This window comes from Carassius carassius, chromosome 3 (assembly GCF_963082965.1).
Source record: "Carassius carassius chromosome 3, fCarCar2.1, whole genome shotgun sequence".
Lineage (NCBI taxonomy): Eukaryota > Metazoa > Chordata > Actinopteri > Cypriniformes > Cyprinidae > Carassius > Carassius carassius.
This window is the reverse complement of record NC_081757.1, coordinates 39,893,893-39,920,947: the sequence shown is the minus strand read 5'-3', so window position 1 is coordinate 39,920,947 and position 27,055 is coordinate 39,893,893. Positions and strand designations below refer to the sequence as shown.

The 27,055-nt window shown below is 39.4% G+C and overlaps 1 protein-coding gene across 4 annotated transcripts in view; it reads left to right on the top strand.

Moving 5' to 3' along the window:
• The window catches only part of LOC132126830 (trichohyalin), a 215,925-nt gene that overhangs the window by 144,958 nt on the left and 43,912 nt on the right, over positions 1 to 27,055 (top strand). For all 4 annotated transcript variants that reach the window (XM_059538393.1, XM_059538384.1, XM_059538376.1 and 1 more), the window contains 6 exons: positions 4,482 to 4,610; positions 12,096 to 12,185; positions 14,204 to 14,260; positions 19,598 to 19,822; positions 23,304 to 23,435; positions 23,516 to 23,599. In XM_059538393.1, coding sequence (XP_059394376.1) covers positions 4,482 to 4,610; positions 12,096 to 12,185; positions 14,204 to 14,260; positions 19,598 to 19,822; positions 23,304 to 23,435; positions 23,516 to 23,599 — 717 coding nt within the window. The remainder of the gene's footprint in view (positions 1 to 4,481; positions 4,611 to 12,095; positions 12,186 to 14,203; positions 14,261 to 19,597; positions 19,823 to 23,303; positions 23,436 to 23,515; positions 23,600 to 27,055) is intronic.

Here is a 27,055-nt window from a genome sequence, read left to right as displayed (position 1 = left end):
CGCACCTGATCAGTGGTAATATGAGGCTCTGGGGTGATCTTCAGCTCTGTCACTCTCTTTGGTGATAGCTTATTGGTCGTGACAGGCACTGGCACTCCGTCTGCAGTGGGCTCAGGCTTTGGCTCCGCGCATCGGGGTGATAATGGACTGGGCTCTGGGTCAAGATTGAGACTGGTGTCATGGTGTTTCACTTTACAACTTTACACTTTGGTTGGCTATCTGGTATACTTTGGTATACCATAAATGCAGCGTTGCAATAGAAATTTATCTCCAAAAAATGAAGAAATCTTACTGACTCCTAAATTTTGAATGGTAGTGTAAACCAAGTCCATTTTAAAAGATTCTAGTTATTTCCTATTCTCTTATCACTATTATTGTCATCCTTCAGTGTTTCCAACCAGACTCCCCTGATTCCTTCCCACGGCCATTAGCACTAGCGCTACGAGTCTGAACTATGTTTTACCCTTGAAGCGAAGCGGCATAAGTCTCTGGGAATTGATAGGGAAGGCTGATGCTTCTATCCGTCATTATGTGCAGAATATCAACAGCAGAAGATAGAGCACCTTTTGCATTCTGGTAACGGAGAGATTCAGCTCGAGCTTCTTGTCTTTCTCCTGTGCTCCAGATCCTATAACCTTTTAATAATAAGAAGTTGTCAACAAAAACAAATGTGCTAGCTGGTGGAATATTTTAGAAATTAGGGCATAAAAGTAAGAAATGATTCACCCCTTCTTCCTAAAACAAAAACACCAAAGTCACGGCCTCATAAAATTTATATTGTGTGCTTTCGGTGGGAATGTCAGTGGAATTAATTGATTTGTTCATATTTGTCGGGAAAGAACAAGTGCCTGACTCCAGCCCGTGTTATTAAAGCGAATACCTCAGCGCTTTACCACAGTGAATCAAGCTCTGACGTGTGCTTTTGATGTATGGATTTATTATTCAAAGTGTTGTGCAGGTCTGGGAGGCCCCGCACTCATCTTGGCCCCCAGAGACCAGCTGTGTTTTCAGAGTAAAGAGCACTTAGAGAATGGCCCAGGGCAGCAGCATGTTGGAATGCCTCTGGACACAAGGTACTGTCTGGACCTGAGGAAACATTTGCAGACGGACCTCATAGTTAGGACTGTTTGGATGAATGTAATGTCTCCAGTGGAGCTCTGTGTTTCCAAAGTGTCTGATGATAAACCATACAAATCTGTCATGCATTTTATAGCATTGGATTACAGGGTTAGTTCACCCAAATATTAAAATTATGTCATTAATGACTCACCCTCATGTCGTTCCAAACCCGTAAGACCTCAGTTTATCTTCAGAACACAGTTTAAGATATTTTAGATTTAGTCCGAGAGCTCTCAGTCCCTCCATTGAAAATGTATGTACGGTATACTGTCCATGTCCAGAAAAGTAATAAAAACAACAAAGTAGTCCATGTGTTATCAGAGGGTCAATTAAAATTTGTTAAAGCATCAGAAATACATTTTGGTCCAAAAATAACTGTTGTGATCGCATTCACAACACTGCAGTGGCGCTGCTGACGTGTTATCTTCCATAAGCGCACCAGAAAACGTTGCAGTTGCGTACATCAACAGTCACAGCAGTCGTACTTACAACAGACCCGGAAGAGAAGACAATGCTGAATAAAGTCGTAATCTTTGTTATTTTTGGACCAAAATGTATTTCTGATGCTTCAAAATATTCTAACTGACCCTCTGATGTCACGTGGACTACTTTGATGATGTTTTTATTACCTTTCTGGACATGGACAGTATACCGTTCACACAGCTTCAATGGAGGGACAGAAAGCTCTCGGACTAAATCTAAAATATCTTAAACTGTGTTCCGAAGATGAACGGATGTCTTACGGGTTTGGAACGACATGACATGACATTTATTGTATATGGTCACATATACAATAAAGTGGTCATTTTCAAAATATTTGACCACAGAATGCCATGCTCAACCAATCAAAATAAAATATTTTAGAACCATGTAATAATTAGCAAGAGCATTAATAATAGTAATGCTTGCTTTAACAATCAACACTAATGAACATGTAATGAAGTCAATACTTAACAAATACATATACTGAACATGTAGTTGCATGAGTCAATGCAATAAACATGGCCTATATTAAATCCAAGTGGGTTTTAGTTTGAATATGTCCACTTAAAAACTTTAAGAAGTTGAACTTTCCTGGGTTGTTAAGACAGACTTTGAAAATGTGCTTTTTAATACCTCTCTCCAATCAAGGAATCTGGGTCAAAGAATGTATTTTTTGACTCATTTCGTTCTCTCTGGCTCTGATCAGGTGTGAGGAATTGTATCATTAAGGTAATGTTCTTGAGAGGGTGTTTAGCTGAACTGTGATGTCCCTTTTTCCTGTGTTCATTAATAAAATTGTTCCTTAGCATGTTCCATGTTCAGTTCAGCTTGGGAAGTAGAAATTTTCAACTTTGTACTGGTGGTAATGACACACTGATACTATGAATTATGAAAATTTAAAATACTAGAATAAAATAATAAGTTTAAGCTAAATAGAAAAATATATATACAAAAAATATGTAAATAAAGCATAACAAAATGATTTATGTACAGAATTTTATATATTCTTTCATTTAAGTTGAAGTATTTAAAATTATTAAAACTAAATCAGATTAAAAAATTTAAAAAGACAAAAAAACTAATTAAAGCATATAACAAAATTCTTTTTACATACATCATTTTTATATTTATTTTATTTTATTTTTCAGTCATTCTCACTCATTCACTTTGTGGAATGGGCTGATCATGACACTGTGTAGAAGATCTTAATCCATGTTACCTGACCAAACATGGCAACTCATAGAGTCCACCCTCAGTCCTGCTGCGAGGGTCAACAGCACAGTTCATATTTTTATTTCCACATTTCTCTTCATTTTATTGATTAATGTTTTCTTTTGGAGTGAGGCGGTACTTTTATTGCTTTGGCTTTTGTGATATGTTTTTGTTTTGGCTGAGGAGTACGGAGCACTTTCATATATCATGCACTTCTGCACAGTTTGCCCTCGCTAGCCTGTGGTGTTCGTCAGTAATTAGACCAAAGTCACAGAAGTGGCCAAGTTCAACCTCTTCATTAAGGATCACTCTTCTCACTGCAACAGCTGTAAATGGAGTGAGAACTATCATTCAGAAGTGCTGGGTGGACATGTAAAATACATTTACAGTGAGATCCAAAAGTCTGAGACCATAAGTGTCAAATTCCCACCAAATCTCAAATGGCATATATTTACTAACATTCTGTAAAATAAACTACATTTAAAACATTAAAATGTAATAATAATAATAAATAAAACCATCTATCTTTCTCACCTGAGTTTATTTCATTGTTCACAATTAAATATTATTATAGTATTTTTGCATAATTTAACAAAATAGCAGCTGGATTGGAAATAATGAACAATTAAAAATATATTTATATAATATATATTTATATATTTTTTTTATTATTTACCTTGATTTACTTTGTTTACCTTTAATATTATTTTTTCAGAAAAAAAAGAAGTCATGGGGAAATCAGTAATTGTTCATGCTGAAAATGATGCCACAACCTCATGTTTTTATGATGGATTTTCATAGTTGAAGATGGATAGTCTGGATCTGGGACAAGGGTAAAACAAGCCTGTACATTCAAAGGTCAAGGCCTTTGAAAAATAGCTAAAGTTAATAATAAAGGCATGATAAAGTAATTTTTAATCCGATCTTCATATATCTGAAATCTGTTAGCTTTAATAAAAGAGCCCTGAGACCCAAAGTTAGAAAAACAGCAGTAAGTGTTTTGTTGGGATCACCGCAGCGCATGATTAATGATGTCACAATGATGTCACGTCTGAGGGCGGTTTCTGAGTGTGTCAGTTCACCGCGTGTGTCCAGGTTAAATGCAGGTGTGTGTGAGAGTGCTTCGGCACAGTGGCTGTCTCTTCACCCTCTCAGGGACCCGGGCACAGCTTTCCCAATAGATCTTTATTTACAGCACAGGAGTCGGAAACGGCTGGTCAATCCATTTAGCCTAAGGCCACTGATTTGTACGTATTTACTGCAACACCCAAAGAAAAGCCGAGGTATTTTTCCCTCTCTCCTTCCTATTGATTCGGCTCTTAGAAAATCTGCTCTGCTGTCTAAACACTATTGATCCCCCTGCTCTCCTCGCCAGCTCTTGCACCAGTGTATAAAGGGACTGGATGAATTGAAATTTCATTTCCGACAACTTGTTCCTTTTATGTTTTGCCTTTTTTTTCTTTTTTGAATGAGAAGCAAGACAGTGTGGGTCAATAGCCGGATGAAGGCTTTAGGTAAAGGTCAGAAGAGGTGAACTGTTCTACTGTTAGCTAAGGGGCTGTACAGTAAGGGGCCTTTGAATTTGGCCAAAATGAGGGATCACAGAATCCATTTCCTTCGCTTTTAAACTTTTGTATGACCCATAATGTATGTGTATGTGCCTACAGGAATGGTGTTGGCTCCGGGAGGCACAAGAGGAGCTGAAAGCGAGAGAAGAGGAGTGGAAGAAAGAGAGATCCTTCCTTCAAGAGCAGCTCAATGGCGTCAGAGAGGAGCTCCTCCGTGCCAACCTCAGGGTACCACTGCCAAATCTTTCTTCCCATGAGCCTTTTCACATTTCTCAGAAGTGGAATTTGTATAGTTGGGTAAACTACTATAGTGGTGAATGGAAACTACAACAGAAATAATGTATGTGCTCCCATTTGCTCCAGTACCAAAAGATAAAATCGACCATAGGATTTCTATGACTTTTCTATGACAAATTATTGAGAGATTGATTACACTGGTCAGAAGAAAAAATATGTCAAATTTGCCTCATTGAATAAAGACAAATAAACCCTCAAACAGGCCATGGCGACTCCGTCCTTGGCTGTGCGACACTCCATCTACACTGCATATTCATCCTTGTGCTGAGATCGTAATAAGCCATTTTAATAATTTTCCTGCCATTGACGAAATCTTCTAGAATTTAAGATATGGCACTTCCCCATTATTGACGAATTATTCCAGCAATCACTGCCCCCTTTCGAGGGAACTTCGAACTGCGTCCTCTCGCTTTGGGGAACACCTCGTCGTGACCCGTGTCTGAAGCATACATTGAAAAAACACCAACTTGTTGGCCGGCTACAGCCTCCAATGTCACTACCGGCGCGACTATAAATCAGCACCGGGAGAGCACGTCATTATCTTCTTCATCTTCACTGACTGTTTTGTTTGAAGCGTGCATCTGAAAGAACCGGTAAGGGCGATCTTTCTCTGTTTATCATGGCGACAACTAGCAAGCGTTTAGAAGATGTGAGCATCTGTGTCGGCGTTATTTGACACGCGATGACACACGCGATCTTTTAAATTTTTTGGGGTGAAGAGCACGCACGCGATGTCTTTGAGGAGGCAATCTGCGTGCATTGTGAGCGCTTTTTCAATGGAAAATGCTCCACTCTCGTTCGTCTCTCTTCTGAAAAAAAAAAAAAAAGGCAGCCATCTGCTTCCCTCAGTTCAGGATCTGTCCTTGCTGAGGCGTGGAAGAAAATGAGCTTGTGAGAATACAGGTGGATCTGTCTGAATGGTTTAAAGAGGGACTTTCCCTTTAGCGCTCGTTAAAAAAAAAAAAAAAAAAAAAGGGCGACGGACGAGAGAGAGCCTCGGGAGGATGATATATTTGAGATATTTGAGGATGGTGAAGAAGCTGAGGCTGAGCCTTCTCAATTCTCCTGCCCTGCTTATGTAGAGCTTTTGGAGTTTATTGAGCGAAAATTACCTTTTGACCATAGCCCTCCAGCTCAGGTGAGCCTTTCATTTGTGTATGATCTCCATACAGAGATTAAAAAGAAATGAAAGATGTCGTTTTCTTCTCGCATCCATCGGTTTCGGCATGAAAGTTATCTGCCGACATCGAGGTGATGCGCGAAAGCAGCTAGGAGGGAATGCCCCCTGTAGAAAGAGCTAAATAATTTATAAATAATTTTTATCTGTGAAATTTTTTTCTTTCTGCAGGGGAAACATCCTCTCTTAATCTCCCTCCTTGCCATCTTAGCCCCTTCAGAAAATCATCTCGCTTAAATGGCAAGGCATACGAAGTAGCAGGTCAGGCTGTGGCCTTATTACACACAATGCTGGTGCTTCAAGCATATCAGCCTGATCTGCTAAGAGATCTGGATAGAGGCAGGGGCCTTTTTCTGATCAGGTAGCTGAGCTGCGCCGCACCACGGATCTCTCTCCGTGCTAACAAGCAGGCCGTCTCCGCCATGGGCAGGACTATGGCGGCCATGGTGGCAGCGGAGAGACATCTGTGGATGAACATGGCAGACATCGGGAGGAAAGAAAATGCTTTCTGCTCGATGCGGAGGTTTCGCCTTCTGAACTTTTCGCTTTTTCCGTTGAGATGGCGATTTGAGAAGTTCAGAGAGACGAAGGCGCGCTCTGCTGCTTTCAGATCCTTCATTCCACGAAGGTCCGGGTCTGAGCCCGAACAACATAGGGGTCCTGGCCTGTCTCGATCTGAGGATCAAAGATGGGCACAGAAGGCTAGTGTCGCAACTCGCACTCCTCCCCCACCTGCGGGCAGGGGTTAAGGAGGTAAGCAGAACCTAAGGGGTATGATCTAGACGAGGCAGCATTCTCGTCCGAATCGGAGTGATACCGAGGTATCTACTCGTTTCCTTTAGGGATTTTTAACCCTCTGGAGTCTAAGAGGTTATCAGGAGAAAATAGCCTTATAACGCGTATATGCGTTAATCGACTTCAGAGGGTTAACTTCTGCTTTTATCCTCCCCTTCCTAATTCCCCTGTAACCACCAGCTCTCCACCTGATTCAGGTTAGGTGGAAACCTCTCGCATAACAGTCTCCTATGCTGGACCTATAATGTTTTTATGGTTCTATGTTCATAGCAACCACCTGACTGATGGTCTAGACTAAAAGGAGGCGCCCCTTGAGCGGGGCTCTGGCGCAGGAGGGTGGGTGAGTAAATGTAACCCTCTCTGTATATACTTATGTGTATTTAATTGCTGGTGGTTACGTGTCTACTAATAAACTCTGTGAGTTTCCGTTGCAGTGCTCAATTACAGTGTTTACTAAACATTCGCCAGCAGCAGCCATCCGGCTTCATGTTCCGGTATTAGGCGGCTGAGATCACAGGTTTCTGAGAGAGCCTCCTTGATCATCAGGCCTGGCACAGCACTGCAGGGAATTTCATGGATGTCCGGCCAGGTCACCCCGAGGGGTTTCCTGGCCGCTTAGGGGTGCTGTCGCATCTACCGGGAAGTGGAGGTGGTTACAGTTACAGTTGCAGTTACAGAAGTCTTCTTGTATATGCTGCCTCAGGTGATGCTCCCCTCGCCCGAGGTTTGTAAAATTGAGCTTGCCTCACCTGTGCGATGCTTAGGAACCTTTAAGTACACAAGCTAAGCTTTGTGTACTTTCTCAAAACCACATGGTGGTCGGTGTGCACGTGAACACTTTGCGCACTTTCTAAAAATCCACAAGTGGTAAGTTTGCACGCAAGACTCTGCAAACTTTCTGAAATCTTTTACGATAAGGGTTGCACGCTCTGCTTCGTTCCCTTTCTTGAGATGATAAGACCTTGGTTCCTTGGGCTCCATTCAGCCAGTGTGTATTTGTTTATACACCTCAAGCATCGCTTCCCTCAACATGAGGGGCTATTTGGGTGATTCTTGTGGTAATTTAGCAGCGCTCCCCTTTTTCCAAAAAAGGGTCGCCTATGAGCGCGCTACTCTGAGCCCGGAGTTCTCCTCTCGTATGAGACTGAGTTCTATTTTTTTCCCCAGAGCACTCCAGTATTGTTTCCATAGATCGAGTTGATGACTCTCCATCATACTTTTTTGAGATACACTATTCCATCTATGAGCTGCTCTATCGGAGTGCCACGAGAGCCCCTCCTTAGAACAGTATTTGAAAATCCATGCTATGGTAAGTGTGCACGTGAAGTCTTTGCACACTTTCAGAAATCCACACTGTGGTAAGTTCGCACGCTAGTATTCTGCGTTCTTTCTAAAATCCTATATGGTGAGGGCTTCGCGCGGTTGCTTCGTGCCCTTTCTTGAGTTGGTAAAAGCCCCGTTCATCTTGGGCACCACTCCACCTATGTATCCTCGGATACCCATCTTAACAGGGTGTTGCTACTAGAGAACTGTTGAGACAGCTCTTTCAGCAAGCTTATGCGTAAGCTAGAGGTAGCCCCTGTGTGACAGGCAAGACTTGGTAGAAATGCTAGGTTCTTAGCCGTATCCATTTAAAGGAATCTTTCCTGATTCCAAGCCTTCAGCTCTACCCTGGGCCGAGGCCCTAACAATTAAGTTGGGTATGTAGCTTAGGCCTTTTGGCCATAAGGGGTACTGTCACAGACAGCCGTCTAAACGTCCCAGGGGCAACTCCCATGGAAATGGTAGAGTTGGTACTTAGTGCTGGCCATGATTCTGGCCTGCACTCCCCTCAGCATGGCGGCGTGGGTATACTGTTCCCCAAAGCGCCCCCTAGTGGACACAGTTCGAAGTTCCCTCGAAAGGGAACTGTCTCAGGTTACGTATGTAACCATAGTTCCCTGAGTAGGGAACGAGACACTGCATCCTCTAGCTCCCTGCCATGCTTCAGACGCAAGCTTCAGACCAAGAAGATAACGACGTGCTCTCCCGGTGCTGATTTATAGTCGCGCCGGTAGTGACGTCGGAGGCTGTCGCTGGCCAACAAGTTGGTGTTTTTTCAATGTATGCTTCAGACACGGGTCACGACGAGGTGTTCCCCAAAGCACCCCCTAGAGCAGGGGTTTTCAAACTGTGGGTCGCGACCCACTTGTGGGTCACAGAATGGAACAAGGTGGGTCGCACAAAGTCACTTGGCTGCAGCTAAATTTGCGTTTCAATGACACACACACACACAGTTCAGTCTAGGGCTGCACGAAAGTGACGAGTGGGAACGGTGCGAGGCCGGTGGAGTGATTGGAATTGAGCGACACCTGCTCGACTCACCAGTCTCGAGAACCACGGAGGAGATCGGAAGGATACAAAAGAGGAGCGTCCGTCTCCCCGGCAACTCACTCCAGCCCACCGCCTCGAGCATCCTCCTTCGCCCTACTCGATGGCACTGCGGATTCACCTCAGTGCCGAGGGATCTTCGGCAGCGCGTCCCTCCTTCCTCCCAGGCTTCGGCACCAGTCTAACACATTAAAAACTTCTCAATCACGGGAAGGAGGAGGCGGGAACCGGGAACCCACTCGTCACAATGATATAGCCCACCAACATTAATAAGGACTGCAATATCCTTAGTGTGATTTTCGAATTGCAATTAAGTCCGCGTGCTTTGCGTGTTTTGAAGCGCGGGCGCGCACGAGTTGTAATAACAGTGAAGGTCTCAGAGCAATGTCATTAAAAGGTTCAATCGGTCCGCATTATTAAAAGAGAAAAACTTGCTCACTTCAATACACTATATTCCGCATGAGATTGCATACACCAGAAAACAAATGTTACGAAAACGGTTTCAGGTAGGCCATGTTCATTCATTTCTATCGTCCGTTTGAGCTCTGTGCACTTTTTTCGTTCGGGAAACGGTTTGTAAAAAGCATTTCACATGTACAGGGTGAGCAGTGCACAAACGCAGGGTTAATTGTAACACTACAAGATTTAAACATTTCCACATAACAAAATGCACAAAAAAATAATGCAATACTCCTTGACGTATCATCTCTTTTTAGAGAAAAATTTGCCAAAGTTCAGAAATCTTTTGAAGATATTGCTGAACATTAATTTAACCATTGCTAAAATAAATTTCTGCCTGAACTTAATGTCATCCAGTTTTTTTTTTTTTTGTTTATTTAAAACGAGACACATGTTTATTATTATTTTTTACCTATTTCACAATTATTTTAATCTCCAAACAGTTTTAGATAGTTCTGCTTTGCTTCTTATGCTTTTTCTAAAAAAAGTGTTGGATTGTGCTCCGTTCTCACCGACACACACGGAAGGATCGTGAATGCATTTTCTGCAACAAAACACAGCAGCGCAGATTACAGTTCACTGGAGTGAGCCTGTTTAACGTTTTTATGGACACTACATATTCTAAAGTCTGTAAACAAAAATTAAAACTTAAATATTAATAGTGATTTTTTTCAGGTGTAGGCCTACTCTAAAATAAAAAGTTTTTTTTTCTTAAATACTTCATTTCTGTCATCAAACTTTTAAGTAAGATTAGGCTTAAAGTAATATCAACCTTTTTTTTCCTCAAATATTGTGGTGGGTCATGAAATAGATTACACTTGTCTAGGTGGGTCGTGGAATGGAAAAGTTTGGGAACCACTGCCCTAGAGGACGCAGTGTCTCGTTCCCTCGAAAGGGAACTATGGTTACATATGTAACCTGAGACAGTTTTCACTGTTTTCACATATGTAAGGGGACGCTGTTAAAGACCTAATGAAATAGTACAGCATCTCCAGATCCAAAAACACGCGAAGAAGAAAATCTGTGTAAACAAAAAGGAGTAGAAAGAAGTTGTTCATGGACAAGTAAGCTAACATGATGGCCAAACATTCAACAGCATATAATGTTTTTTGATGGATCTTACCCACATTTAAGTGTGAAAAAAACAGAATGAAGCTAATAACATGTTTTGTTTGTTTGTTTGTTAATAACTTCATTCATGTTTTCGCTGTTTACATATTCATTCATACAACTAAATATTCTGGGGGTCATGGAAGACTGATAAATATTATCAATCTGGAAACTTAAAAATAATAAGAATAATATTTTTGTTTATTTGTTTCTTTAGTCAGTGATATAATGTATCATTTAATGTGAGGTTTGGTCATGGTTTTATTGGATTAATTCTTTATTGAAATTATTCTAACTCTATCTATCTATATATATATATATATATATATATATATACACACACACACACAAACTGTGTGTGGGTGTGTGTGTGTGTGTGTGTGTGTGTGTGTGTGTGTGTGTGTGTGTGTGTGTGTTGAAGACACAAGTGGAATGGAATATTGGAATTGGAAGTGGAATACTGACAACAAATTGACCAGATTTTACATGCACAACCACAACAATTATATTGCATAATCACTTCCTCTGACGCTGTGCTAAAACACTCTAACTAGTTATCTATAATTTAATACCAGTGTTATATAACACAAAGTATAGTGTTATAAATGTACAATAATTTTTTATATATTTATTTTTTTACGATAAATAAGCATGGAAAAGCATCATCGCAGTCTGTGAAAAGAGTCCGTGCTGCTCAAAAGGGGGAGGCCCTGTTTTAATTATCATAAATATTCATATAACTACCATGAGCCCATCCCACATTCCATTTCCATCCCTTAATGTTGATGCATATTTTAATAGATTATCATTACCGCCATCATAACTCTTATTATGGTAAACATAATTACCAGATTTACGGGCCAATTATTATTTTCGTCCCCTGCAGCCATTTTCTTCAGCAAACCCAATCTTTCCCCCGTCGTAAACAAGCTGCTTCTTAGGCTGCGATCCCCTCCCAAAACGTCGAGCCATTGATAAAGATAAACACACAAACAGGCAACAGGCGGCTACGTCCGTGTCTGTATGACACTCCATCTGAATTGCATATCTGCCCTGCCGCTGAGATTGTCATAAGCCGTATTAAGAAAAATGGTCACGCGGTTTGACACAAATTGGAAAATGACATTTGGAAAGCGCCGCTGCGGTGGAAATTAGATATATTAAAATTATAAATCAGTGTCTGGATAGAAGGAACAAATGGGGGGCGAGGGTTAAAGGTCTCCTCATGACTAGGCCCCGCTCAGGCTAATCTAAACCCACCGGGCTTTGATTGTTCATCCACTGTTCACTCATAAAGAAAGGAAGAGAGGATATTGTGTCTTTTCTGTGGAGTCAAGTCAGCTTATTTAGCGGCTCCCACACCACAACCTGCTAATGGATCATCTCAAAGGTGTGATATGCATTATGCAAAGGCATCCGCTTGACACTTTTAACAAAATCTTTCCTCCCAGTGTGTCTCACCTTCAGTTGCCTTTGTCTGTGTGTGTGTGTGTGTGTGTGTGTAGGAAGAAGAGCATCGTCTGAAAGTGCTGCAGATTGATGAACTCCAAAGAGAAGTTGACAAGACGCTGGCACTGCTTGAAAAGGAGAGAGAGGTCAGCAAAACCCTGTTTAATAGCCTCCTGTACATGCACTTTGGGGTACACTTTTACATTTGCCATGCAAAAACGTAAGGATGTACCTCCGGTCACAGAGAGCTTGAAGTTCACATTTTTTTTATCTGCAATTTTTTTTATTTCTTTTAAAAAGTAAAACGCTCCCTGATGGTTAGGTCTGCTAGGTCTCTGAAATCCTTGACACGTCTCACCCTTATTCGTCTCAAGCCTCTCGCTGTACTCTTCATGATGCTCAAAGCTCAGAACGCAACAGCATGTTATACACAGCACAATAAAATGAGCTCTGAATATCTGCTGCTTTCTGTAGTGGACCTTTCATTTTTGAGTCCCACAGTATTGGTAAAGTAAATGCACAGGTTAAGAGGAAGCTCAGGGATCATACTAAGTAGCATGGTTTCTCAGCTTTATCTCCACCTCATACAAAGCTGTCACTGGGGTGGTACCCTAAGGTAAAAAAGCTAAAAAGGTACATTTACATCTAAATGGTACATACTGTATTAGCAGTGCGGGGTAGATTACTTACTAATTGTAGTCTGTCTCTGATTACAAATTACATGACAGAAATTATCGTTTGTAATGTAATTTATTGGATTACAGATGTTAGGTAATGTATACTGACTACTTTTTAATTACGTTTAGATTACTTTTGATCCAGAAATATATTCCATTCTTTGTTATCGACATCATGAAGTGTATTAAACATAACATTAGTCCTGAATTTCCCAAACTGGGGTTCATGAATGAACTAAAAGTGGTAGAATTTTAGAAAGGAATATTTAAGGGGAAGAAATGAGGGCAAATCAAATTATTAATAATTAACTGCCATTGTGTGAATAATATGTAATCATGTAATCTATAAAAATATAACTGTAATCTAATAATGAGCATATACAGTACTGTGCAAAAGTCTTAGGCCACTAGTATTTTCACCAAAAAAGTGGTTTTAAGTCAGTTATTTGTATCTTTTGTTGTAGTCTGTCAGTAGTACATATCAGTTTACATTTCCAAAGATTATTTTTGCCATTAATTGTAATAATCCAATGAGATTTTTGTTTGCACAAGGAGTCTGGCAATGTCTCCAAGACACTTCAAGAAACCTACCTGAAAAGCTACCTGAAAAACAATGCGCAAGTGCACCTAGTACAAAAGCTTTTTTTAACGCATAGTGTGGTCACACCAAATGTTAATAGAAGATAATTAATAAAATCAATGTATGGCATTATTTTTGACGGCATCCTCACTTTACAGCATTTTTACACAAGTGCCTGAAACTTTGCACAGAACTGTAGCTTTGCAAGATTTAAAAAAAAATCCTTTCTTTGTATTGGTCTCAAGTTATATTCAAATTTTCTGAGATATTGAATTTGGGATTTTCCTTAGTTGTCAGTTATAATCATCAAAATTTAAAAAAAAAATTAACATTTGAAATATATCAGTCTGTGTGTAATGAATGAATATAATATTCAAGTTTGACTTTTGGAATGGAATTAGTGAAATAAATCAACTTTTTGATGATATTCTAATTATATGACCAGCACCCGTAGTTCCAGTTTGCTATGTAGCCTAGATAAAGACAGCCTTCTGTTTTTTTCACGTTTCATTGCTTCATTGTTTATTTTATTTTTGGGTTTATTTTTTTGGTTATCTGCTAAACCAATCATCAGAGCATGTTTTATAAAACATGCCAAGAATAAAAATAATGCAATGTGTGTTGCAATGCTTGTGATTAACGCTCACACCTTGCATGAGACCTTGCTTTTGTTTTCCACTACAAAAGAATAAGAAAAATAGAGGATATCAGTCAATGTACACAATAACAAGAATCCATTGTTGCATTCTCCTGTAGTTTACCTGTGGAGAAAAGATCAAGTAGAGCATCTTCTCTAGGACACTCTGAAGGACTGTGCATTTCCTTTATTTTATTTTCCTGTTGTTCTTACACATTCATCCCTCAGCATCTCTCTGTTTTCTTTATATTTCCCTCACTTTTGCTGCAGGATTGTGTAAAGGCCGAGGAGCTGGAACGACTGAGAGAAGAGCAACTCAAGGACAAGGTCTCTCAACAATCCACTGCTTATTAGTTTCTAAGCAATGTTTTCCTCACTTTAGTTAAGTGGAAGTCATAACCTCGCCATAGTTTGAATTAGAGCTGCAGCAACACAAAGACCCCACATGCACGCATACACAATCGCCAGTGATCAAAACAACATCTAATATTAGGACTGGCCCTAAAATAAAATCTAATATTAATGTGCTGCAGGGGCCTGATCTCAGACTCAGGAGGTACAGCTGATGCCAGTCACTGCTCAACAGGCCATTATTGAAAAGCTGCAAAATTACATATTTTTTCTAAAACAACTAGTCAAGAGGGTCTCTCTTCCTAAAATATAAATGCAACAATTTATATATATATATATATATATATATATATATATATATATATATATATATATATATATATATATATATATATATATATATATATATATATATATATATGTGTGTGATATTTTCTGTTATATTGTATTATATTATATTATTACACCGTTTTTCTCTGTACCCCCCAGCATCCTTTTGTGGCTTTTTGGTAGTAACAATACTAATAAAATATATAAATAAGAATTTAAAAAAAAAAACTTATTCAACAATTCATGTCCTCCACATCACTCTAGCGCCATTTTGGAGAATACCCACTGAACGTAAACAGCGTATGTGCGGATACTAGGGGTGGAATGGTTTAACTTTTTCAAGGTTCGGTTTGTTTCACTGTTTTAGAGAAACGGTTTCGGAATGGTTCAGTATGTGCTATGTTTATGGAAAAACGTTAAAAAAAAAAAGATTATTGTATCTAACTACAAGCAACAGCACAAATAAATACAATAGAGTAAAGACACAAATAGAATAGACAGTGATTTTCAGTTTTTTTAAGGAGGTCTAGCATTAGTTTTTAGGTACAGAAATTGAATAAAGTAATCAAATGTAAAACAGCATTGCATATTGGACTGGTATAAATTAAAGATTGTTCTTTATTAAAGTTAAAAAAGATTTTCAATCAAGAGCAGTGAGTGATTTCTTTGTTTTTCTTGTTTGATTAATATAAAGACTGTCACTTTAAGAGAATGCACTGATCCAGTGCACTGATACAGTAGGCCTACGTTCAGCTGGCTATGTCTGCTGTAGGATACTTACCAAGATGGGCATTTTGATATAATTTCTTTGTGAATTTATCCATTTAAATGCGATACTTCAGAGTAGGGATGTCAACGATTAATCGATGATCGATTAATTTTCGCTAAGAGATGCAACCGATTAAAGCTAACGATGGTCGGTTAACCTATTTAATTTCGGGCTGCATGCAGCTCGAGCTGCTGTGAGTGACGGTGACTGTATATAAATGCATCATCATTCATTCATAATGTACAAATTAAGCTTTTAATGTGATTTAAACTTTAAAAGTACATTAAAATAGAAACAACACAAAGTTCTTCAACATGGAAAGCAATAGAAATATAGTAACCAATTCATTTCACCAGATAATTGTTTCATATCGTGCACTTTGCAGGTCTGCATAACACAGGACAGATAGTCTATTCATTCCTACAACTTGTTAATTCATTCCTACGACTTATTAATTTGTGGCAACTGTTCATGTTTCATTAATTTTATTCCTTTATTTAACTCATGATTTAACTGAATTGAAGGAACAAAATAATAAATAGAACGAATTCTTAATTCATGAAATCTTCCTGCATGTTTACCAGAGTAGGAGATGCGAAAACTGATTAAAAGTGAAAGACAATAAAATAAACTTGCAAAATAAGAGGGTTAGATGGTGAGGATTTAGGTGAAGAAACAGTGCATAAATATTATTGAATTTGTGGAAATTTGTGACCAACCGGCAAACCAGAACAAAGCCGCATGAACGTAGGCTATGGGCTCGAACAGCATCCAAAAGCATGGATAACATTTTACAGCTAACCTATTATTCCTCTCATAAACAAAGCTTTTAAAACTAGACTTAATCAGAGCTTATAATTTGTGAATAAATAATTGCTGGATTTATAACCAGAGCATTCAATGATGTCACTAAACGGTGACGCCACAACAAGAGCATCGTTCACAAGTTTCTACATGGACCTAACTAGCCTAGGGCACAGGTTTTCAATCCCTGGGACAAAATAGGATGCTCTAAGGAAAATGTATAGCCTATATGAGTAATAGGCCTAACATAAAAATGACAATTTGTTTTTATAAAACAAAAAAATAAACAAATATGCTAAATATAGCTGACTTTATTAAGATAACGGATTTAAAACAGAAGTGTGGTGGGACTCCATAAGTTCATGGAAAGAAAAGGATGACAACTCAAAGCATTCCGTTTGTTTGCTTTATTTTACAACAGCACAAGTCTGTCAGTAGTCTGCCTTGGATCGAAGAATGCTTAGTCGGCTCTCGAGGAGGGAGCCTTCATTCCCCACAGTGCTGGCCCCGCTTCTGCCGAGGCAGAATGGCAGCTGCACTCGTGGGGTCTGCAGGTGGATCTGCTGGAGGGAATGGAGATGGGCGACTCCATATCTCCTTCCTCATCTGCCAGTTCCGCATTCCCAATACCTGGGTTCGGAAGCACGCTCTGTGGTTTCTTCCCCCCGGGGAGCAGGATTAACACTTCGCCTTTCATCAATGTGTGGAGATTGTCGTAGGGGATTCACCACCCCAATCACCTCAGTATGAGGAGCTTTTGGAGGTGGTTACTTGTGCTGAGCACGCTCTTTTATAGCTTCCTGGTCGCAATGTCACCTTGCCCGTCACGTCATGTCCTTCCATTGGACAGATTGCACACAATATTCAGAGTCGCTCACGCAAAAGGCATTCCCCATAGAGTTTTGATGCAGCATCTCGTTCCCTCGAGGAACCATGGTTACATGCATAACCTTGAGACGTTTTTATTGTGAGTGTGCACAAATGAAAGTAAACACTTTTGCTTCTTACTCCAAATTGTATTGCGCCGCCGCCTCTCACGCATGTATTCTAGCAATTTAAACTTACATCGCAGTCTGATCATTATCAGAATAAAATACAGCCAACCAAACATATAAAAGGTTACACTAGTCAGTTTAAACAGACCTTAGTATTCCTATTGACTCTGATGTTATGCCAAGGACGTTTTTGCCCATGTGAAGAGGATAATCTTTTCCGTTTATGTGTGAATGCATGTAAATTACAAGCCTAGTTTACATTATAAATAATAGTTTAACATTCAATCGAATCATCGAAAATGGGCAAAAAGGCAGGAGCTGATTGCTTAATGCAATGCCCACCTACCTCGATGGCAGTGTCAGCAGCAGCAATCTACCTGTCACTCATGTGGCCACGCCCTTAATTATGCAGAACTTTAAGGTTTAATATAATTTAATCGTATGATTTATAAAGAAATTCACCCTCCTCACAGTTGTCATGAAGGGCAAAATTAGCTATATAGAACAAAATAATATTTTGTACCAGGCTGTAAAGTTTGTTTGTTTGTTTGTTTTTTGCTGTACATTTTTTGGCATGTTAACATGGGGAGTCTATGGGGTTGACTCCCTTTTTTAGTCAGCCTCTAGTGGCCAGTCGATGAATTTTATTTTTATTTACTTCCTTGTTGGCTTCACTAGAGAAAGCAGGATGTTGCCGCTTGGTTAAGACCCAGGTATGTTTTATTTTCAACGTTCTGCTCACAGTTGAGTGCACAAGCATTTTAAATTTTACTCCATTGATGTTCAGCACTGATGGATACATTTGACCCATTTAGTGGAGCTTTCTTTTAATCACTCAAATCACTTGTGTTGCTGTCCATGCACAAGTCAGATAGACTGTGAATGTCACAGACAGTGGAGATGGAGAAAATGCAGACAAGAAAAGCATACTTTTGGCTTTAGGTATGCTGAACCCATGTTTGGGTGAGGGTAACCTGAGGGCGAGTGCTCAGATGCTCTTGTTTTTACAGTGTGGCCTCCATGAGCTTTGAGACCTCTGTAAAGTAGCTGCTTTAAAGTGCAGCCAACTGCCATTTACCACTGCATTTTCCTCTGCTCCTTGGACAAGATTACTTTCCAAACAGAGTGTAGACAGCTTGATTAATAGAGGGGTCCACCAAGGTGCCCGCCACAGTATATTTTCACACTTACTTATGTTCATTTCATTCGCATACACTTTTATGCGCTGAACCTTTCACCACAGGAGTCCATCAGTTCGTAAAAAAACACAGCTCTCGGAGATAATGTCTGAGAAAACTCATTAAAGATACTAGATGTTGTGTTTAAGAGCTGATGGACAAGGTTACTTCTAAACTAACTTCTGTGTGTGTGTATGGGCATCAGTCACGGGGCATGCAACATTCATTAAAAGATTTATATAAATATAGAATGTCTTAATGAGGATTCAGGCTAAGGCTTCTGCATATATATTTGTGCTTAAAGCTGTGATGGACATGCTGTATATGGTCTTTAAATATCTTCAGATAAGTTTATTGACTTTCTTGCTACTTTTATGTGTGTGCACAGTGAGAGTTAGGACAGAAAATGATGGCAAAAATGGACGATATCAGGAAATGTTGCAAACTGAGTTCAAACTTGAGTTCCCACTTGAGCTTCCCACTTGAGCACCATGGCTCAATGTCTCAGCACATGTAACTGGACCAAATCTCTAACAGAGTAGATATGTATCTAAACTGAAGACAGCAAGTCAGTCTACACTATAAAAAATAAAAATAAAAATATGCATTTTATTGCACGAGCTGATAGAAAGATAAAACTTCTGATATCAAATTCATATAAATATAAGCTGTCACTCGATATCTCCCAATAATGTCTTAGTCAAATGATAATTAAATGCTTAGTTTAATGATCAAAACTTTGTAGTTTTAAACATATAATGCAATCCAATACATTGATGACTGAAAGATGTACAAATAAACATATATTGTTCATCAAAAGCCGGATGTATCATGTTGATACTCAGGTTTTAACATGATTTAAATAATAATAATAATAATAATAATAATAATAATAATGTATGGATAATTAAGTAAACGTATGTTGCTTCAGTCAAGTATTTTTCTTGAAATATTACTAATAAAAACATTTAAAACATTTTAACAACAAAATAAACAAACAAAAAACAAGTGTATCACAACCTGGTGGAGGTGGAGTATTTTGATTTATTTTTAGGCCTTAGAAATTTGTATTTAAAATATGATACAGCATTCATAATAGGGTAAAAAAATAAATGGCACTTGGTTTGATATTTTCATATCTAATCCAATAACATTTATGCATTTGGCTTAATTGTCCAATTATGTTTTGTGGCCATTGTACATGCATGTATGAAGCTTCCTTTACATGTATGTGTAGGTCAGGCATCCAGAAGAGCTGATCGTAGAGCTGCAGAAAGAGCTGGAAAAGGCTGGATTTGACCAGAAGGAGAAAGAGCTTAAGGAATGGAAAGAGTGCTGGTACTCCGTCTCGGAGAACCTCCGGCACACACAAACACAGCTCCAGCAGGCCCAGGACAGCCTGGAAATACAGCAGGAGAATATCCGCAGCCTACAGGATCATGTGGATAAACTCCGTACTGCGGTGAGGACAGAGGTCAAAACACTAGAATTAATGCATCAAAGGTCAAAATTACAGTCAGTTGGTTCACATATTTAACAGAAGCTATGTTAATATTCATGTGTGATTAGTGAAAATCATTGAAATCATACAAACGGAATGAAGCAGTTATTATTTTATATTAAATATATATAAAAATAAGGGTATTAAACATATTTAATTAATTGCATGCTTTAAACTGTTAAAAGCTAGGAAAAATGTAAGAAGGAAAATGAAGATGACACAGGAAGGTTATAGATATAAAGACATAAAGAATGGTGAGAAGTGAAGAGCTGTGATAGGGAATGGTGGCAAGACTGGAAGGAGATAAATGAGGAAGAACAGGGTGCATGTGGATGGCTAGAGGTCAACAGTTCTCCCGACTTTGACCCCGTGACCTCTCTCCATTCACACATCAGCACTCTGGGGGCCAATTAAGTTGAGCTTCACACTAGTGTGCAATCAGAAGTATAGGAGAAGAGACCAGTACAGGAAATGATCTTTCTGAGCTCCTCCACACACACTTATACTCACACTAATACATTTAGGGGTCATTTACACAACATTTCCAGCTAAAAACTGGAAACTTTTTATGCGTTTTACCTGTTTGTTTACATGATAACAACATTTTGGGGACTGAAAACGCATATTTAAAAAACAAAAAGGTTTCAAAGTGCATGTTTTTGAAAATGGCACTATTATCATTTCCGATAATATAGCTTTGGAGGAAATAGAACACAAATTGCATACTTACAGTAGTCAGTGGCCAATAATCTGGATTAAGACTATGTTTTCCAACATAAAAAAAAGAATTAAATTAAATTTATGCATTTAGCAGACGCTTTTATGAAAAAGCGACTTACAGTGCATTCAGGCTATCAATTTTTACATATCATATCATGTGTTCCCGGGGAATCAAACCCCCAACCTTGCGCTTGATAGTGCAGTGCTCTACCATTTGAGCTACAGGAACACTACATAAATACATAAATAAATAATCAGATCAAGGTCACTTGTGTCCTTCACATGACCCTAAATACCAACCCTTAAAACTGGTCCAGCCTAAATTCTTACAAAATATTTCAAGGACCCCTGCTAGTTCAATTTGTGTTGTGTTGGGTCTTCCTTTATGATTACTGTAGGTAATTTGATTAGACCATCTATTCTCTGCTTTATATCCTACATCCACTTACAGAAAGATGCTAGAATCATGTTTTCTTTGAAGTTGGATCATTGTGTTTGGAATAAAGGGGGGAATGGTACTTTAGCAGATAATTATGTGTAATCCACAATAATTTCCATAATAACAGATGAAGTGGTTTGAGCCCACGTTATCCAATTTGCCATTTAATGTGAGATAGGCTGCTGCTCGCTCCCTAAAAAATTGAACCATTTCCTTAAATCGGCAATTTGTCCTGCTTCCAGATTGCATCTAGGCACAGAAATGATGGAACTTCATATTCCAGTACTGTCTTTATATAGAAACGGAAGATAATTTTTTTTTTTTTTTTCCTTTCTTTGTTTTGATTGGATTGAACCCTGCTGGGTCTGTCAGATGGGTCATTGTGAGGACAAACTGCAAGACTGACACGAGCAGCAAACTACAGTTCTTCACACACACATTATTACACAGTAATATTGTTGTAATTATATTGTTCATCTAAATATTATTATCATTTAAAATACCTGTTTTCTATTTGAATGTATTGTGAAATCTAATTCATTCTTGGGATGCAAACCTGGGTTACACTTTATTTTAAGGTGTCCTTGTTACAGTGTAATTATATATTTAAGTACTGAGTAATATTAATATTAACTACACATACTTACTGTGTGGTTAGGGTTATAATTAAAGTTTGACTTAGGGTTACTTGCATGTATTTATGCCTAATGTATTGTTGTTAATATTATAGTAACGTATAATAAGGACACTTTAAAATAAAGCATAACCCAGCTGAAAGCTGAATTTTCAGTATCATTACTCCAGTCTTCAGTGTCACCTGATCCTTCAGGAATTATTATAATATGCTGATTTGCTGAAGAAACATTGAAGAAACACTCAAGAAACATTTATGATTATTACAAATTTTTTTCCAGAAACTATGATTTACCTTCATTTTTCATCATTATTTGATGAAACAAAGGTCAAAGGTTTTTTGTGTCTGTACTGTCACTTTTTGTCAATTCAGTGCATCCTGGCTGAATAAAAAGTGTTAACTTCTTTTTGATAAAGAATGTGTGTTTATATACATACAGTAATATAAATATTTGAGGTGAAATACAATTTATTTATAATTTTCATGCATGTTCAGCATTAAATGACTTATTTATATTTGTTATCAACATTTCAAATCAATATTATAGGCATCTCCCTAGGTTTTGATGCAGAGTTTATACCTTTTCACAAGGGTATTGGAATCTGAAAATTGTAGAGGGGCATCTAATCATCTTGGCTCATGAACATCAAATGCACAACAACCAACTAACCCTGTGATGTTAATAACCCCATGATCAGCTTGACAAGTGTTTTCTTTCCTATGTTGAAACAAGAAGTTTAAGCCGTTTTCAATGTGAGAAAGTACTTCGGAATTTCCTAAATGTAATTGTTTTCACCACCGTGCCTTTTTCGTCTTTGTTTTTATCAGTTTTGCTCCAGCTGTGTTGATTGTTTATCCAGTAGTCTGCTGCTCAATTGGAATAAACGAGTGCAGTGTAATGTGTTTTGAAAGAAAAGCAGCAAGCAGGTCTAGATCAGCGATAAGACTGATCCACATCGATACACCACCTGCTACACCCTCTCCAGCCTTCATGATCTGCACATACAGTACAGACCAAAAGTTTGGACACACCTTCTCATTCAAAGAGTTTTCTTTATTTTCATGACTATGAAAATTGTAGATTCACACGGAAGGCATCAAAACTATGAATTAACACATGTGGAATTATATACATAACAAAAAAGTGTGAAACAACTGAAAATATGTCATATTCTAGGTTCTTTAAAGTAGCCACCTTTTGCTTTGATTACTGCTTTGCACACTCTTGGCATTCTCTTGATGAGCTTCAAGAGGTAGTCACCTGAAATGGTCTTCCAACAGTCTTGAAGGAGTTCCCCGAGAGATGCTTAGCACTTGTTGGCCCTTTAGCCTTCTGTCTGCGGTCCAGCTCACCCCTAAACCATCTCGATTGGGTTCAGGTCCGGTGACTGTGGAGGCCAGGTCATCTGCCGCAGCACCCCATCACTCTCCTTCTTGGTCAAATAGCCCTTGATGCCTTCAGTGTGATGCTACAATTTTCATAGTCATGAAAATAAAGAAAACTCTTTCAATGAGAAGGTGTGTCCAAACTTTTGGTCTGTACTGTATATAAACACATGCACTGACCGGCATGATGCAACTTGACCTGCATAAAGAAGCTTTGCATCTCTGTTTCTGTGTATGTGTTTGAACAACTGGTGGAAGAACAGTCCACAGTCTCCAGGCTGCAGCGTGAGCTACAGGAAGCAGAACATCAGAGGGATCTCCTGGGCTCCAGAGCAGCTGAGCTGAACTGTGACATCCAGCAGAAAGACAGCAGGCGACTCGCAGAGCAGGACGAGGTACACCGCACCACATACTTCGGTATCTTTGATAGTGTCTGGTAAGGGTTCATGTCGAGTAAAAGCTGTGTGTTTGGCAGGTGTCCAGTAGAGATGAGACAGTTCTGAGACTGACGGCAGACCTGCGGGCCACTCAGGAGAATCTGACCTCTGCACAAGAGGAGGTGAGGATCACCTGTCAATCATTTTGCTCACCTTTTGACACGTATCTGTGACACACACTTTACAAAAACAGTCTCTTGACATTGTTGAAAAGCTTGGGGTCCGATTTTTTAGCATCAAGTCTGTGACGCTCACCAAAGCTGCTTTTATGGAACTGTATTTCAGATAAAAAGAACTGATTTCTATTTAAATATAATTTAACGTAATATATTTCTGTGATGCAATACTGAATTTCCAGCATCACTACTCCATTCTTCCGATTATCCTTCAGAAATTATTCAGATATGCAGATTTGCTGCTCAAGAAACATTTCTTATTATTAACAGTGTTGTAAACAGTGCTTAAAATTTTTAGAAAGTGTGATGCGTTTATTTTTTCAGATTGTTTAAAATAGGAAATTCAAAAACTTTTATTTGAAATAGAAATCTAAAAAAAACATTTACAGTAAAATACCAGCAGCTGTGGTTGCCTAAACTTTACCATAAAAAATATGGTATTGTCATATTAGGTTTTACAGGCTTAACTTAAATTCACAGTAAATTCAAATAATTCTTTGAAAATTTTGAAACATTGAAAAAGACTTTTTTACACTGAGTAAACTTGGTCAGTCATGCTGTAAGCCAAGGTTTTGCAGTTTAGCCTCCATTAAGTATCTGTGGTAGAAACAGAAGCCGAGCTTGTAAACATTGTTTCATTTCACCTTCACCGTATCAGCGTTTACTTGTGTATTTTGGTACTAAGATGTTGCTCAGGTACATATATAACTCTAGAAGACTGCATTTAAAGGTCTCTGTGGGCCGAATGCGGGCAGGATCAAGGACACAGGCCGTCCAGTCCATCTGCTCTCACTCACACACTCAGAAGAATAAAGATGGACCTGATGCCCAAACTTTTTCATAACCTGTCAATTGAACTAGAAGCTGTTCTGGTTTATTTATACATCTCTGACTGGTCAGTTATTTGTTTGGCAGAGTGACCTTGTATGTTATAAATGGGACAAAGCTGTCACTTCAGTGCTGACTGGGTGTTTTGAGTTCTTTGAGAGATTTTCTTTTTCATATTTATTAATTTAGTTTGACTTTTTTTTTTCAGAGCGAGCGAGCGAGTGAATAATGCATTGGATTCTGCTCCATGTACTGTTTTATCATTAGCATTCAGCCCCAGTTATCTTCTGAACTTATGAGTGCCTGTGAAATGTTTGTGATGTTATTTATTTATGTTGCCCTCTCAATTATTCATTTGTTTATTTATTCATGGCAGAACTAACTGCAATTGGAAAATTCATTTTTGCTGAAGGGCACATCCATCCCTCCCCCTACCACACCTCAATCTTGCACATCAGGTTTGTTAGGAACTGCTTCATGTGGCATTTCCTAAGACTCAAGGGGAGATGTCATTTTAATCCGAGCAGACGGCTGAAGAGACGGGAGAGATAGACACAGAGAGAAAAAGAGAGAGAATACTCCATCTGAAAAAAACTTTGAACTATAGGGGTGATGGTGCAGGATTATAGAGAGACATTTAATGAAAGACGGATGAGTTTGATAGACCTTATATATCACGTCTCTGTGCTACAGCTGTGTTTCATGCTGAATTCCCTCAGGCCTCTGTGCTTTATTGCTTTTTCTGCCAATTCCTTTCCTACTTTTTTGCATATATATATATATATATTGTGACGAGTCAGCTGCCTCCTCCCTGATTGTCACCGGCACCCCGTCTTAAATCGCCGCCCTTCACCAGGCTCCTGACTGGAGTGGGTGTGTGAGAGGAGGGGTGCTGGACGAGTCAGGGCTGGCGGCGTGTGATGGGGCACACCTGAAGGAAATGTAGCCTCATCACCGCCGCTGTTTAAAAGCCCAACACGCCTCTCCTCGGGAGACCGGTCTCTTCTCCGTGCATGCACACTGGTGTCCTCGTGGGTCCAGGAAGGGTGCGTTGAGGGACTCCCGCGCCACTAGAGACGTGAGCTGCCAGACCCGTGATCCGGATGGGAACCGCACCCGTTTACACGGCCGTCGGGCCAGGATGCCGGGCCGTCCATCCCCTACCAGCGCCGCGGCCAACGAGAGTGATGCGGCCGGTAGAGGAAGCCGCCGCCCCTCGCGCCCCGGGCCGAAGAGGATAGCGCGTTCGCCCGCCGGACTCCGCCCCTTACCTGGACCCTTCCTCCATGAACACTGCCCAACCCACACGAACCCCACAGCACGACGAGGACACCAGATTCCCTGCTTATTTTGGAAACTCTTCCCCTTTGGCCACCTTTATCCCCTGTTTTATTTGATTTTCTGTTAATAAAAGCCTCTCCGAGGCCTGACGCCACGCCCACTGTGTCTGTCTTGTGCTCCTCCCGCCACAATATATATATATATAGTACAGACCAAAAGTTTGGACACACCTTCTCATTCAAAGAGTTTTCTTTATTTTCATGACTATGAAAATTGTAGAGTCACACTGAAGGCATCAAGGGCTATTTGACCAAGAAGGAGAGTGATGGGGTGCTGCGCCAGATGACCTGGCCTCCACAGTCACCGGACCTGAACCCAATCGAGATGGTTTAGGGGTGAGCTGGACCGCAGACAGAAGGCTAAAGGGCCAACAAGTGCTAAGCATCTCTCGGGGAACTCCTTCAAGACTGTTGGAAGACCATTTCAGGTGACTACCTCTTGAAGCTCATCAAGAGAATGCCAAGAGTGTGCAAAGCAGTAATCAAAGCAAAAGGTGGCTACTTTGAAGAACCTAGAATATGACATATTTTCAGTTGTTTCACACTTTTTTGTTATGTATATAATTCCATATATAATTCCACATGTGTTAATTCATAGTTTTGATGCCTTCAGTGTGAATCTACAATTTTCATAGTCATGAAAATAAAGAAAACTCTTTGAATGAGAAGGTGTGTCCAAACTTTTGGTCTGTACGTTTTATATATATATATATATATATATATATATATATATATATATATATATATATATATATATATATATATATATATATATATATATATATATATATATATATATATATACGCTATATGGACAAACATATTAGAACACACCTTAATTATTGAATTCAGGTATTTCAGTTAGACCCACTGTCATAGGTGTATAAAATCAAGCATCTAAGCATGCAGTCTCCATTTGCAAAATGGGATGCCACCATTGCAACTAGTCAGTTGGTGCGTAAGGCACTTGGTGCGTAAGAGTCGCCATCGCTCTGCTGATTTCAATAGCTGAAGATTTCCTGACTTCCACTGGTCTTGAACTGTGTAGCAGGAGCTTCATGGAATGGGTTTCCATGGCCGAACAGCTGCATGCAAGCCTCACATAAATGAATACAATGCCAAGCATCAGGTGGAGTGGTATAAAGCACGCCGCAACTGGACTCTGGAAACCTGTTCTGTGGAGTAACAGCTTCCACTGAGCTAAATTCCACATATTTTTCCCTAATAATCCATG